This window comes from Neofelis nebulosa, chromosome X (genome assembly GCF_028018385.1).
Source record: "Neofelis nebulosa isolate mNeoNeb1 chromosome X, mNeoNeb1.pri, whole genome shotgun sequence".
Lineage (NCBI taxonomy): Eukaryota > Metazoa > Chordata > Mammalia > Carnivora > Felidae > Neofelis > Neofelis nebulosa.
The window spans coordinates 11,585,710-11,599,270 of NC_080800.1; the positions used below are offsets into that span (position 1 = coordinate 11,585,710).

General features: G+C 39.9%; 1 protein-coding gene across 2 annotated transcripts in view; it reads left to right on the forward strand.

The window, feature by feature from the left end:
* Positions 1 to 13,094, forward strand: part of MOSPD2 (motile sperm domain containing 2) — a 54,423-nt gene extending 41,329 nt beyond the window's left edge. Inside the window, exons 11-15 of one of the 2 annotated variants that reach the window (XM_058714183.1) lie at positions 620 to 716; positions 1,573 to 1,669; positions 2,035 to 2,164; positions 9,933 to 10,035; positions 12,170 to 13,094. In XM_058714183.1, the coding sequence (XP_058570166.1) occupies positions 620 to 716; positions 1,573 to 1,669; positions 2,035 to 2,164; positions 9,933 to 10,035; positions 12,170 to 12,211 (469 nt within the window). In that variant the 3' untranslated portion in view covers positions 12,212 to 13,094. Of the gene's footprint in view, positions 1 to 619; positions 717 to 1,572; positions 1,670 to 2,034; positions 2,165 to 9,932; positions 10,036 to 10,607; positions 11,243 to 12,169 lie in introns of those variants that run through there. The other variant, XM_058714182.1, reaches the window with a different exon arrangement.
* Positions 13,095 to 13,561: the final 467 nt, after the last annotated feature.

Here is a 13,561-nt window from a genome sequence, read left to right on the forward strand (position 1 = left end):
AACGTTGCTTTAGTCTTTTAGTTCACATGCTCTACAGTGACAATAGTAAAATTTGTATTTTGAGGCTCACTGCTTTTACTGTTTGACAAATATTTCCCACCCCAAATTTTGTTTTTTGTATTCCATATTACTTAGAAAAAGCCTTTACATAGTAAGACCTTAGTCTGTTACTTCAAGACATCCCTGATGATCATTCATTTTACGTTAGACTTTTCTCTGTTGGTGTATAAAATTATGCCCCATTCTATTCTGTTTGTAATTAAAGTTGAAGTGCCAGCTACTTCTCTGTTTTTATTATGTGTAACCTTCCAAAGAGTTTAAATGCACCTTTAGATGGTGCTGATTATAGGCTAATCCAGAATCATCCTATTCTTTCTTCTGTCCTTTTCTATTTAGCTTTTGATCTTGGGGAAGCCAACCATAGGACTTCTAAGTAGCATGCAATCAATTAGTAAGATGAAAACACAAACTATATTAGGTAATTGTTTTGTAGGGTTTTTTTGATGAAATCTCTTTATACAAATGAGCATATAATATTAAATGCTTTTCTTCCAGCTAATGATTAGATTATCATTTATTCTGAATAACACAAATGCCTTATGTTTCTGTCACCACCTAGCCCAGCAGAAGAACTGTATTTTGGAAGTACAGAATCTGGAGAGAAGAAAACTTTAATAGTGTTGACAAATGTAACTAAAAACATCGTGGCGTTTAAGGTAAGTATCTGAAAGATCTAATAGGTTATATGTGGAAATTGGATATGGGAAGTGATTTCAGACATTTTAATTCAAAGACTGAGGATTTGTAACTTGTGCAGTGTTTTTATTTATGATATTTTTGGGCATGTTACGCTGCCTTCTAGTTTTAACCACATGGCATAGCTTATCTAAAATTTTCCCTGGGATCTGTATCTCAATCTTTAATGAGCCGTAATAGGCTAATGTCCAAATTAATCTCAGGCTTTAATGTTTGTTGTAAATAAAAACTCAAGGAAAATCACTCTTCATCATATAAATAATTCATAATAGCAAAAAAAATAAAACTATAAAATCAAGAGTGCATTTTCCCCCAAGTGTGATATAGTTTGGAATGTAGTTTATGCTGGATACTAACCTAATGACCGAGTCTGCCACTGCCCCATATTGTAGAAATTATTTCCTTAAATCATCTATTTAATTTAGATTGGACCACTAGGATATTTTCTTTGATTTTCTAGTGTTTTTAATTGGACAACGCTATTATGACAAGTCCTAATACGGTTTTTTAGAATTTGTGTTATTAAATTTAGGCAATTGCCAGATAGGATACTGCACAGATTGTTTTGTTGAAAAGGAAGGCTGAGTGACAGTTGGACTTCCAAGATTAGCAGAGATTTTAAAAAATAAAGATACTGTTTTCCTGTTGATGGGGAAAGATACATTCTATGCCTGACCACCGTGGGTGTTTTGTAGACTTTATTATTAACTGCTAGTTTTCTAAAAATCACTTTCAAGCCGTTTACCCCCCCCCCCCCCAAGATCAGTTTTATCATTATGTTGTTAGTGATTACGTGATTACTCTATTCATAAATAGGTGAGAACAACTGCTCCAGAAAAATACAGAGTCAAGCCAAGCAACAGCAGTTGTGACCCTGGAGCTTCAGTTGACATAGTTGTGTCTCCCCACGGGGGTGAGTTGTCACGTGATGGCCTCAGAGGGTGTGCTGGGGTACCTGGGGCTGGTTGGTGAGTCCGTAGAGCTGGACTAGAAGCCGGAAATCCGAGTGTCAACACGTCACATCGCTGCATTCTTGGGCATCCGTTTTCTCGTGTGCAAAATGAAATGGGTAAATGGGTCTCACTAGAATGGTTTTTAATGCATAAAATTGTTTAAACTGACGCCTGTTGAAATTGAATTTTTAGAAAAACATTTTCCTTTTTAGGGTGGTTCCATATTGTCCTTTTTCCATTGTTTTCTAGAATAATGCCTTAAACCAACATGTCCAACCTTTTGTAAAGGCTTGTTTACATAACAAGTTACTCTTTTGGAATGCAGGTTTAACAGTCTCTGCCCAAGACCGTTTTCTGATAATGGCTGCAGAAATGGAACAGTCATCTGGCACGGGTCCAGCAGAATTGACTCAGTTCTGGAAAGAGGTTCCCAGAAACAAAGTGATGGAGCATAGGTATGCTTCTTACAGATTCTCAAATGTGATGGGAAGAATCAGAGAGCTATGCCTGCATGGACTAGGCAGGTGTCTCTTCCTTCTAGCATTTGGCAGACACTTAGGCTTCTAGTGTGGGCCCTGAGCTGTGTGGGGCTCTGGGGTGCCCAGGAATGAGATCTGGAGTTTCTCAAGGAGGTTGCAAGCAGGGACTTGCTTACAGGACTGTGCAAGAATCTGGATGTGTCCAAAATTACAAACCTAGATCTCTCTGTCCCGGCCATTCCCTTTATAGGAGCACTCACTTTGTGTCCTAGAATGTGTGTGTTGCAACATTATTTGTACTAGGAAAAAATGGGAAAGAACAAACCTAAATGGTCACCAGTGAAGCAACGGTCAGACGCACTTAAATGTATGCAGGAGTACTCTGCAGCTATTCAAAAGAGTGTGGGAAGTCTCTTGTTCTGATACACAAAGGTACCTATGATGTATTAGGGGGAAAACCTGGGACTGCATGGGCATATACAAGTATGTATGTGCATGCAAAGATACACAGAAAAGGAGAAAAGAGAGGAGTGTTGTGGTTTTCTTTTGGAGTGTGCCAGTTCTGCCTCCCAGGGACACTCGTCAGTGTCGGGAAACATTGTTCATTGTCACAAGTGGGCATTGGGGTACTGTGGCATCTAGCAGGTAGAGACCAGGGATGCTGCGGTACACCCCACAATGCAAAGGACAGCCCCCCAAAACAAAGACTGGTGGGTAAAGAATGGCCACTCTGATGGCACTTTTGTAGGCCCTGAAGGAAAAGAGTGTGTAGGCCATATAGATAGAACTAGAAAAAGTGCTTTCCAGGAAGAGGGAACCGCAAGTGAAAAAGGAGTGTGCTGGGCCTGTGTAAGGAACAGCAAGGAGGTTAAGGGCAGCTTGGTGGGAGATGAGGTCAGAGAGATAGTAGGAATGCAAATGATTGCCATAGCGAGGACTTCTGATGTCAAGAGGAGAAACTACCCTTGGTGCTCAGCAGATCCAGGAAGTGATCTGGCTTATTTTTTTTTTTTTTTTTTTGCATTTCCTCCACTTTGGACTTGGAGGCTGATTTTTTTTTATTTTTTTTTTATTTTTTAATATATGAAATTTACTGTCGAATTGGTTTCCATACAACACCCAGTGCTCATCCCAAAAGGTGCCCTCCTCAATACCCATCACCCACCCTGCCCTCCCTCCCACCCCCCATCAACCCTCAGTTTGTTCTCAGTTTTTAACAGTCTCTTATGCTTTGGCTCTCTCCCACTCTAACCTCTTTTTTTTTTTTTTTTTTCCCTTCCCCTCCCCCATGGGTTTCTGTTACGTTTCTCAGGATCCACATAATTTATTTTTTTTTAAAGGATTATTCTGGGGGCTGTGTGGAAAACAGTGTAGACCAGACCCAAGTGAAAGACTGATACTGAGTTAACACTTAAAACAGGACTGGCTGGCAGCGGGCTCTTATTTAAGTGCTTTACTCTTATTTATTCACTTAGTCATTCAAATGACCCTAGGAGGTAAGTAGTTCTTTATCCCATTTGATAAATGAGAAGCTGGAAAACCTAGTAACGGTCATGGTTAACTGTTCAAAAGCAATTGAAAGAACACACATGTGGCTGGACCGCATAGGGAAGAGTGACAGGACTCAGGGTGGGAAGAAGGCTGGACAGAGGCAGATAGGAGAGCAATCCACCTGACCTGATCTACCTTTGTGAACAAGCCTGCAAAAAGTGATCTTGTCAGAGGGGAGGAGGACAGGAGAGGGCCTACGAAGACAAGCTTTATTTCAGCTGTCCCAGCAAGAGAGGGGTAAGACCCAGCCTAGAGAATTATTTCGTGGCCAGAGGAGGACAATCCAGCAGGGACTCAGGAGGGAAAGCAGTAGGTGAGCTGTGTCATCAAATGTCCAAGGAAGGGCATTTGACGAAAGAGGAAGGGACCAGTGCTAGGAAGTGTTTCCATGCCAATCAGGAAGGATGAGGTGTTGGCAGTGAAGTCATCACTGCCCACCCTGGTTGGGGGGGGGGGGCAGTTTCAGTTGGCAGGAGCCAGGTGCCAAAGAAATGGAGGTAGTACGACTGTTCTAGAGAGTAGTCTTGCTGGAGGAAGGAATAATGTAGTGTTGATGAAGCAGTTGTCTGGCATGGGTTTTTCAATGAGAGAGGCCACCTGGACAGGGTAAATCACCAGTAGTGAAATTTCTGACAAGGCTGAAGGGACAAGACTTACATCCAAGGTAAGGGTCAGCTTTCTTCGGGAAGGAGGAAGGAACCCAGATACAGGTTAAGGCTCGGGATGGGGTTGACTTGTTTTGGGATGGAGTAAATTCCCAAGTTGTGACACCCTCCACTTTGTGTTTTTAGCCAAGTTTATTTTTGTCAAAGGCATGGCTCTGAAAACAAATGGAAAGGCTATGTAACACTGCTATAAAAGATGGAGATTAATTTGAAGTTCTTTGCAAACAGGCCCTCAAAAGCAGGGTTTTTTCTTTTAATTAATTGCTCATAGTTTGGTTTTCTATAAGTCAAGAGAGGATCACTTACCTCCCAGAAAGAGGGAGACTTGGTGGTTTGGTACTGAAGGCCCGAGTAAAGCACTGACTCCCACCTAGAAAGGGTGGTTTCCTTCAAATAAGTAGGAAGATCGGGTAGGTTGAACTGATTACCCTATAAAATAAACTTCCCGTAGGTTATTGAGCAGTATCTGTAATTGCTTGTGTTATTACACATGCACTAAGAAGTAGGAAGTGGGGCGCCTGGGTGGCTCTGTTGGTAAAACGCCCAACGCTTGATTTCAACTCCCGTCATGATCTCACCGGGGTTCGAGGGCTCTGCGCGGAACCTGCTGGGGATTCTCTTTCTCTCCCGCTGTCTACCCCTCCCCCATTTGCTCTCATGCTCTCTCAACATAAACATGGAAAAATAAAGTAGGAAGAGGTAGGGAAGGAAAAATAATTTTCCCTCTCCCCACCTTCAATACCATCTCCAGTGAAAGAAGAAAGACTGGGGGGGAGTGGGTGTGGGAGCAGAGGAGCCAGTAATGAGAGGTTATCAGGAAAAGCACAGTAAACAAGGGTAAGGTTATTATGCAGATTTAGATGAATTCTTCTCTTCTTGAAGCCCCTGAGCCTGCCAAGGTAAGGGACCTTCCTTACCTGGTAAGGCCATCCAGAAGCCTGTAAGCAAGGTTACAGGTCCATTTTTTGCAAGGGGCTTTATTGGGTCCCTAAAGTCAGTCTTAGGCCCTTAAAACTGTCTGTTCATACCTGATTTTTATGCATACCATTTTCAAATAAGACATTCAAGTCAGAGCCTTAGTAATATAACCATGCTTCCAATTGTGTCCTCTTCCAAGGAGAAGAGATTCTTACTGAATTGATGTAAAAAACAAAAAAAAAAAAACGTATTTCCATGAAAGAATACTTTGAGTTTCTGAATGCTGGAGGGACCACAGAGGGAGCAAACTTGTTTCAATTCTGCTTACAAACGTATAGTTCTGTCAATCATAGCTTATGAGAAAAGAGTAGAGTATTTCCTTAAACCTCGGAAAACAAAACATTAAAGAACCAGCAGTGTTTCAAATAAAGTCCTAAACAGTAGAATTATCAGTTCATTCACTCCCAACGTTATACTAGAACATAGCCGATTTCTAGGAATTTTATACAATTTCTCGAACACTTATGTTAATAACATATCCATACAAATACAACCTAAAGAAGGTTTAGGATTACTTATTTGACAGTGCTTCCCATGTAACTTAACATAGTAAATAAGCCTAATTTGTTCTCTCCTATAAAAAGAGCTATAAAACTAATCTTTCCATACATTCCAGAGGCCCTCTGAAAAATTCCAGAGATAGTTCAAGGTCAAAAAGACTTCAGTTAGAATTTGAGTTGGAGTTTGTCAAAAATGTCAGAAGGTTTTAGACACTTGACTGAATAGAATCCTAGATCATCATGAAATAATACTTAATTATCCATTTAACCATAGTAACAATAAAATGTCAAAGGCAAATGCAGAAAGTTACATCGTTGTGAGTAAAACTTAGCTCTTTTGATCTTTAGAAGACTATTTTCCTAAGCAAATACCTGATGATAAAGATAACATGAAGCACAGGAAATTATTTTGATAAAACACACAATTTTTGCTTTCTAGGCACATTACTTAAAAGCTAAAGAAAAACCTTTCACCGTCTCTTATCAGTAGCTGACTGACCGTCTAAGAAAATGTCCCTTTAGCAGATGTTAACTTTTAGTTTTACATAAGTACACTATTGATATGAAAGCTTATTTTTATAACCCTCGTAACAAATTCCATCTTGGCCAGCTTGACTACACAAAGAGAAGTTTTCTTTGCTTTCTTCCCTACTCAGAAATAACCAGCTTTAATTCAGCATAAAATTACTTTTATTCCCCTTAAGAAAAATACGTGTCCACACCTTTCCTCAGCTAAAAACACATCCTACTTTCCTTGCACGTGGAGTTAGTCATTTCCATTATTTCTAGTAAATTACATATATGAATCAGAATTCTTAGAAACAATAATTTTTAGTGAAAATTAAGTAGTAATTGTGGTCATTTAACACCAGCATTCTGTAGATTGGCAAATTCAGGGATACATAATTTCTAGAAGCATATGCTTCCTCATGGTACAGTTTTTCAGTGTGGCACGAGATATGTTTACTAACAGACTAAATATTTTTAGTTCGTCTGTAATAAGCCAAAAGTAGATAAACCTGTGCTCAGTAATGTTTCAATATTGTATCTTATTTGGAAATGATTTCCTATTTTACTTAGCAAAACTCAAGTTACCAAACAGAGTTGAAAAGCTGTTTTTAAGTAGACAAATTCACCTAAAAACTCTTACCCAACTTACCTAAAAACGTGAACCTATTTGAATAGTAAACTCAAGTAGAAAAAAGTTGCATATCTGCATTATATCTAATATTGATAACTTTGAAGACGTGCCTATTTTAATTAAACCAACACACTTGACCAGCTTTTATTTTACCTAAGATTACTCCACATCACAGGAACTTGAAAGACACTTGGGTTAGTTTCTATATTTCTAAGAGTTTTAGGAATACTTAATTTGATAAGTGCTTATTTTTCTTTAAGCCAGTCAGATAGAGCTTTTACAAATTAATTTTGGCAATACCGTCCAGAAGTAGAAAAATATTATGCATCCATAACATATATAGACACACGGAAACATATAGACTCAGAGACTTTTGAGGTATCTAGCTCTAGAATTTTAGCCATGAATCAGGTACAATAACACAAAACTCACTAGTTTGTAAAAGAACATTTAGGTCCAAATTGCGTTTCTGGCAGTTGGAATAAGTTTACCCTAAAGTTGTATTTCGAAGAGCTAGCTATCAGGTCCTAGAGGATAGAAAATTTTTACCTGAAAGGCACAAAGTATCACGGTTTGTTATTTCTTTTTTTAAGCCGTTTTGGGGTACATTTGCCTATTATCAGAGGTCTTCAGTAATTACTGTTTCTATTTTCCTTCTTTGTCTTGAGCCCAGGACATTTCTGTTTCCAATGTCCTGATCTTTCACAATACTGACATGTATTTGCAGATGAGCTTGGTGGGGGGGGGGGGGTGGGTGTTGGGGGAGAGGGTGCGGGCAGGGTAGGTTTTAGGATGGGTAAGTTTAGACAAACTTTGAACCGCTTCCAGTGTTGCACTAGTGGTTTTGTAAAGATTTGCAAATCAAAGATGGTTGCTTTTAATTCCTCAAATAATTGTGTTGCAGCCTGAATGGGATCAGGGGACTGACCCACCCATCCAGCTACATTTTCTTCAGTCTGCTCTGTATCAGGAAGATGATTTCCAACTAAGATGGAAAGAAAGTGATTTCTATGTTCTGGAGCTTTAGGGTTTAATGCGGCATGCCTTTAAAAAGTTTATAGAAAGTATTCAACAAAGGCCTTTGAATGCTGTCCTTTTTCTAAGTGTTTACTTCATCCTTGAACCAATTTAATTCAGGGGGAAAAACAACCTGTTCTATTGCTTCTATCAGCCCCCAGACATCAGCCTGCAGCTGATCCATTTCCTGAACGTTTGTAGGAGGGCCTGGGAGAAATTCTGGTCATGTTCCTGGTGAGGAGAGTTTTCCCCAGGAGACCATGTGGCTTATCTGATAACTACAGTATAATCATGGGTAAGAAGAACAACCCTTAGCAGCCAGTCACAGTCCCTGTGAATGGGGACTGATCTTTTCACCTCTTCTCTAAATTTGGTAGGTGGTTATCTTCTGAAACTAGAGATTGAAAACTTTATAATCTCTTCTTTCTAAGGAAGTTCCTCAGGCCTGCTGCCATACTGGGTCATGTTCTCCTTTCAGTTTGGTCTTTCCAGAGCTACCAAGACCACCATTGTTTAGGATGAGAGCTCTCTAACAGTATTTTCAGCATAGAAGCTTTAAAAATGTAAAAGATCCACCATCTGGCATTGACAAGTTGGATCTTATATTAATCTCAATAGCGACTCAAGCCAACAGGCCTTTTGATGGCTTAACCATGGACCCAAGAGGCTTCCCAAAAGAGGGTGCCAACACTGAAGCCCTCAGAGAGGGAGCGTAAGAAAGCAAAGACTTTCTTCACCACAAGTGGGGAGAACGGTGTCGTGAAAATGGCAGCTCCGGTTCCCCACAACAATGTGCGAGGCCTCCAGTCACAGACCCTGCGCTCTGTGACACCAGGGAAGTGCTCCTGGATTGGACTTTGACAGCACAAAGTCCCCTCACGGACTGGGGACCCAAATGACAACTGCCCTGCGAGCTGGCACGGCCGGCAGAGAGAATGCTGCCTGTCACCTTGTGTGTTGTGCATCCACCAGCCGGCAGAGACCAAAAAGAATATTCTTGCTGGTTACAAACCCAAGCTCTCAATACATAGAACGAGAGGAAAGGAAAACCCCATTTGACCGATTTTTCTTCTGCTAACCTAAATTTGGAAAGGTAGGGACAAGGTGAAATTTTTACCTCTCTCGACCTGGCACTAGTGTGAGATCTAGAAGAGCTGACTTTGGTAGGTAAGAATTTTTACCCTTCACTGGCTTCTGCCAGTTTTCCAGGATCCCATCTGTAGGTGCCTAAGTGAGTACGGTGTCCCAGCAGGGCCCATCGTAGGTTGCCAAAACGTAGGAGAGGAAAAGTAATTTTCCCTCTACCTTGCTAGGTTCTTGGCTGAGACCTCCAGCCCCTGGAATAAAAGACAGATTAATAGGAGAAAACAGAAGTTGAATAACACGTATACCTCCTGTATACACGGGACATACCCAGGGAAACAGTAAAACTCCCCCAGATGGCCCAAGACAAGATGTTGGGGCATTAGCGAGTCAGTTAGGGAAGACGGTCAGGAAAATCACAGTAAACGAGGGTAAGGTCCTTAAGCAGATTTAGATGGGTCCCTTCTAGAGATTTTGTCACCCCCTCTGGTACACAGAGGAAAACACCCTTCCAAGTGTAGATTACCTTTAAAAATGTCAATGTCCCTGACAAAAGATTTTCAAAGCTTTTCTTATGTCTGCTGTTTCTCAAAAAATAGCGAGCCCAAGATAATCCTTCTGCCAGAGAGGCGTATCTTGGGGTGGCAAATTCTGCTCCCCTTCCAAGATGAATACATGCTGTGCTGCTACCTTACGTGTAACTGGGAGAAGAATGAGTGCTTTCATGTCTGTTATGTAGATTTCTGTGTTTAACTCTTTTTCATTTTATAGTTTACTTTTACGATCCTGTTTCCTTTGCATTTCCACAGGTTAAGATGCCATATTGTTGAGAGCAGTAAACCAACCACCCTTACATTAAAAGACAATGCTTTTAACATGTCAGATAAAACCAGTGAAGATCTTTATCTACAAGTAAGTGTTCTTTCTCCCTAAAACAAAGTTGTAAATGCTAACCAACATTAGAAATCCACTTTTTCCCCCACTGAGGTAGAGAGAACCTTTGGCATAGACGCGACAGAAATGCTCTTTTCTTTGTGAAGGGCAGCCAAATCGGAAATGGTGAGCGGTGAGTTACTTTTGGAGATGTGTTAACTTTTTAAAAGCTCTGGCCATTCTAATTTGGACGAGGTGTGGCGCTTTGGAGAGTATCCAAGAATTTGATCTCATGGAAGAGGTACCATCTAAATTCGAAAAAGATTGGAGGGACTCTCTTTCTGACTCGCTGGCTTTGGTACCTGCAGAAAGTGACTGCTTTGCTCCTTTTCAACTGGAAAATTAGATCTTTCCAAAACTAGAGTGAGCAGGCGCACGTCTGTTCACCAAACAGATGTGATCCCTCATTGCATTTCCTGCTCCCAGCTGTTCAGAGTAGACGGACCCCATCCTGTAAATGTTTGGATTTCTAATATTCCTAGTTGTCGTTCACATGGTTAATGTACTGTTTTACTGATATGCATCTTTCATCCTTCTTTTTCCCTCTTTAGCTCAATCGTTTACTAGAAAGCAATAGGAAGCTTGAAGACCAAGTTCAGCGGTGTATCTGGTTCCAGCAGCTGCTGCTTTCCTTAACAGTGCTCTTGCTTGCTTTTGTCGTGTCTTTCTTCTATTTGTTGTACACTTAAAGAAATGGAGTTCAGTGAGAAACATGGCTCTTTCGCTCATTAGTTGGAAAAGGACCCAGAACTTCATGTTACTAAAAGTTTTGCACATCTGTGCTTCCTGAAAGGAAACGTGCAACACTTAGAGGGGAACAAATATGTGTCTCGAAAATAAACTCTGTTAGAATGAGGAAACACTGGAGAAATTGAGTATAAGAGATCATAGTTATAGTTAATCAAGTCAAGGCATAGCCATTGTGTAAATTAATACTTTAGATATAATTTATTTTTTCCTTTTGATTTGAATACTTCTAAAGTTTGTTTTATTATATGTATACATTAGCTGGACTGAAAAGTAGAAGTAACAAGCTTTGTCACAGCCAAAAAATGTAATCTTTTTTTTATGACAAAATCATTATAGCTGAGCCAACTTATTAGCTTTTCTATACTATGTATATAGAACATGTATATTGAAAAAAAAAAAACCCGTACTTAATACAGATTAATTTCTGTGAACATGACTTTGTAATTTTGAGAATTCCTTCCAGATGCTAGTCAATATTCTTTGGGTATGTGAAACAATTTAATGCCAAACCACCTTTTAGCCTTTGTTTCTTATCTGTCTTCCTTAACAGTCTGCCTTTTATTAATCTCGGACTTTTTTATGAACACTTACATTTAGACAATTTGGGAAACTAAGTTTGCTTGGGTTTTCTTGGTCCTCTCTTCCAGTCTTTTTTATGCAGTTTCCCATTGCTCACTGGGGCGGGACACTGACCCCCATGCTGCATTTCTTGTAAGGGTCTAATCCTCCTTTTTCTAAATGACAGGAGTTAAAATTTCTCTGAAACCTTGGTTTTGAGATGCAGAGCAGAATTCATTCACATTTCAGTTTCGCGTGAAAATCGTCCACAAGAAGGAAACTTGACACAACACTGGAGTACCTATAAGCGTGGGGGGAAAAAATCAAAACTCAAGTGTCGGTTCTCCATTTAGGAATGAAAACTAGAATTCCTGATCCTCTTGTACAAACCTTCAGACCAGGGCTGTTGCACTTGCTCGATACTCTGCCTTCGTCACAGTAATCCTGAGGGTGGTCCCTAAATTCCTACAATGATACAGCTTGCAGGGGCAGAGGCGGATGAAATCAGTTTGTTTTCTCACTCATACAGCCACTTTCAGTTCTCGTCGGTTCACATGTAACTCTATCTGAAAGAAAACATAGTCTGCCTGTTAAATAAATGTTGAGTTTTGATTGAGCCACGTTTGGAGAACTTTTTATTCTGAAGTGTAGGGTTGGCGGCTTTCATCTTGAGAAGCTGAGGATTCCAAAGTCGAGTTGTAGAGAGTGGTGATTTCATAGAGTCCCTTCAAAATTGGCCTAGCAATAAAACCTTAAAAGGACACTGGTCTGATACTTGGTCTTAATTTGGGTTTTTCTGTTGCAGTTTGCCAACTCCAGCCGTGAAAGTGACTTCAGTACACCCTAAGTACTCCCCGTAGTATCTCCCTGTGTGTGTGCACAGCGGTTCCCTTTCCATGTTAGATCCCCGGCTGTATATAACCTAATCTCAAAGCATTTGTGTATGTTCTTTGTTCCTCAGCAAATGAATGAGGAAATCATTGGTCAGAATTGGAAGTGTATTGTCCTAACAGTGTCCCTTTAATGTTTCCTATGAAAATGACGTGGACTCACTACAATGTTCTTCCCTGATGTCTGGCCAGTTGAATTTAATAACCTATCTTGTTAACGTTTGTGTGTCTACTAAATGTGACTATGCAAGATTACTGAAAATTATAAGATCAAAGGCATCTAAACTTCTGTTCTTGTCTTAACTACTTATTTACATCAGATTTTATTCTGTCTTCATTTGATTTTATCACATTTTGTGTGACTATTACTTTGAGTACTCTGATAATAATTTTATTTTTTATCTTGTCATTACCTATTCATGACCAAATTACCAAGGATCAACATTAAGATCGAGATTTTCGCTTGAGAATGGAAATCAATAGATTTTCCATGAAAACATTAATAAAATATTATTAGCTTGGTCTCAAAGTAGCCTAAAAATGCAACTGCGGTTAAACCTAGCCTCAAATTTCATAATAATACCATAACTGTTTTTATATCTTTCCACTAATTTTGACTGGATTTAATAGCACTTTATTGTACAATTGCAAAAAAAAATATATTCCTAGAATTGTTGCCAGTGTAATTTCTCTAATATTCTGGTGCTTTTCATATATTTTCAGTATTTTTATTACTATATTGGTATTTTCTTTGTATAATTGATCAAAAGAACATGTTTTCTATTTTAATATGTTTTAGAAAAATAATTACATTTATGAAATAAATATCATCAGGAAAAACCTCTGGTCTCTAATTGATAAAGCATCTTAAAAATCAATGTTCAGGCTCGCTCTGACCTTTTAAAGATGACATTAATTTCTTTTGTACCTGCTTTGCATTTTTATAAGGACAGTGCTGTAAGCTTCCAAAGATACAATTGTGTTATCGGGTAAACCTGTCCTTCGTATGTCCTGTTTCTCCTCAACCCAGGCCAGAGCCTGGCTACTCTTCAGTGCAGCTCTCCGTTTCCCCCAGACTCAACACTGGACTCATTGACATGACTTGGGGCTCCATCATGGAGCCTTCACTAGAGCTGCCCCACATGAGTCAGAATTGCCCTACATCCCCTCAATCCTAGTACACCTTCCTGCCTGACAGGAACCAGCAGGAAGCAGGCTGTAGAGAGACCATCCTACCTGGCTCATTCATATATGGAAGGCAGTCCCTGTGACAAGGCACCCACGGAGTGAGGGTGTGCTGGGGGAGG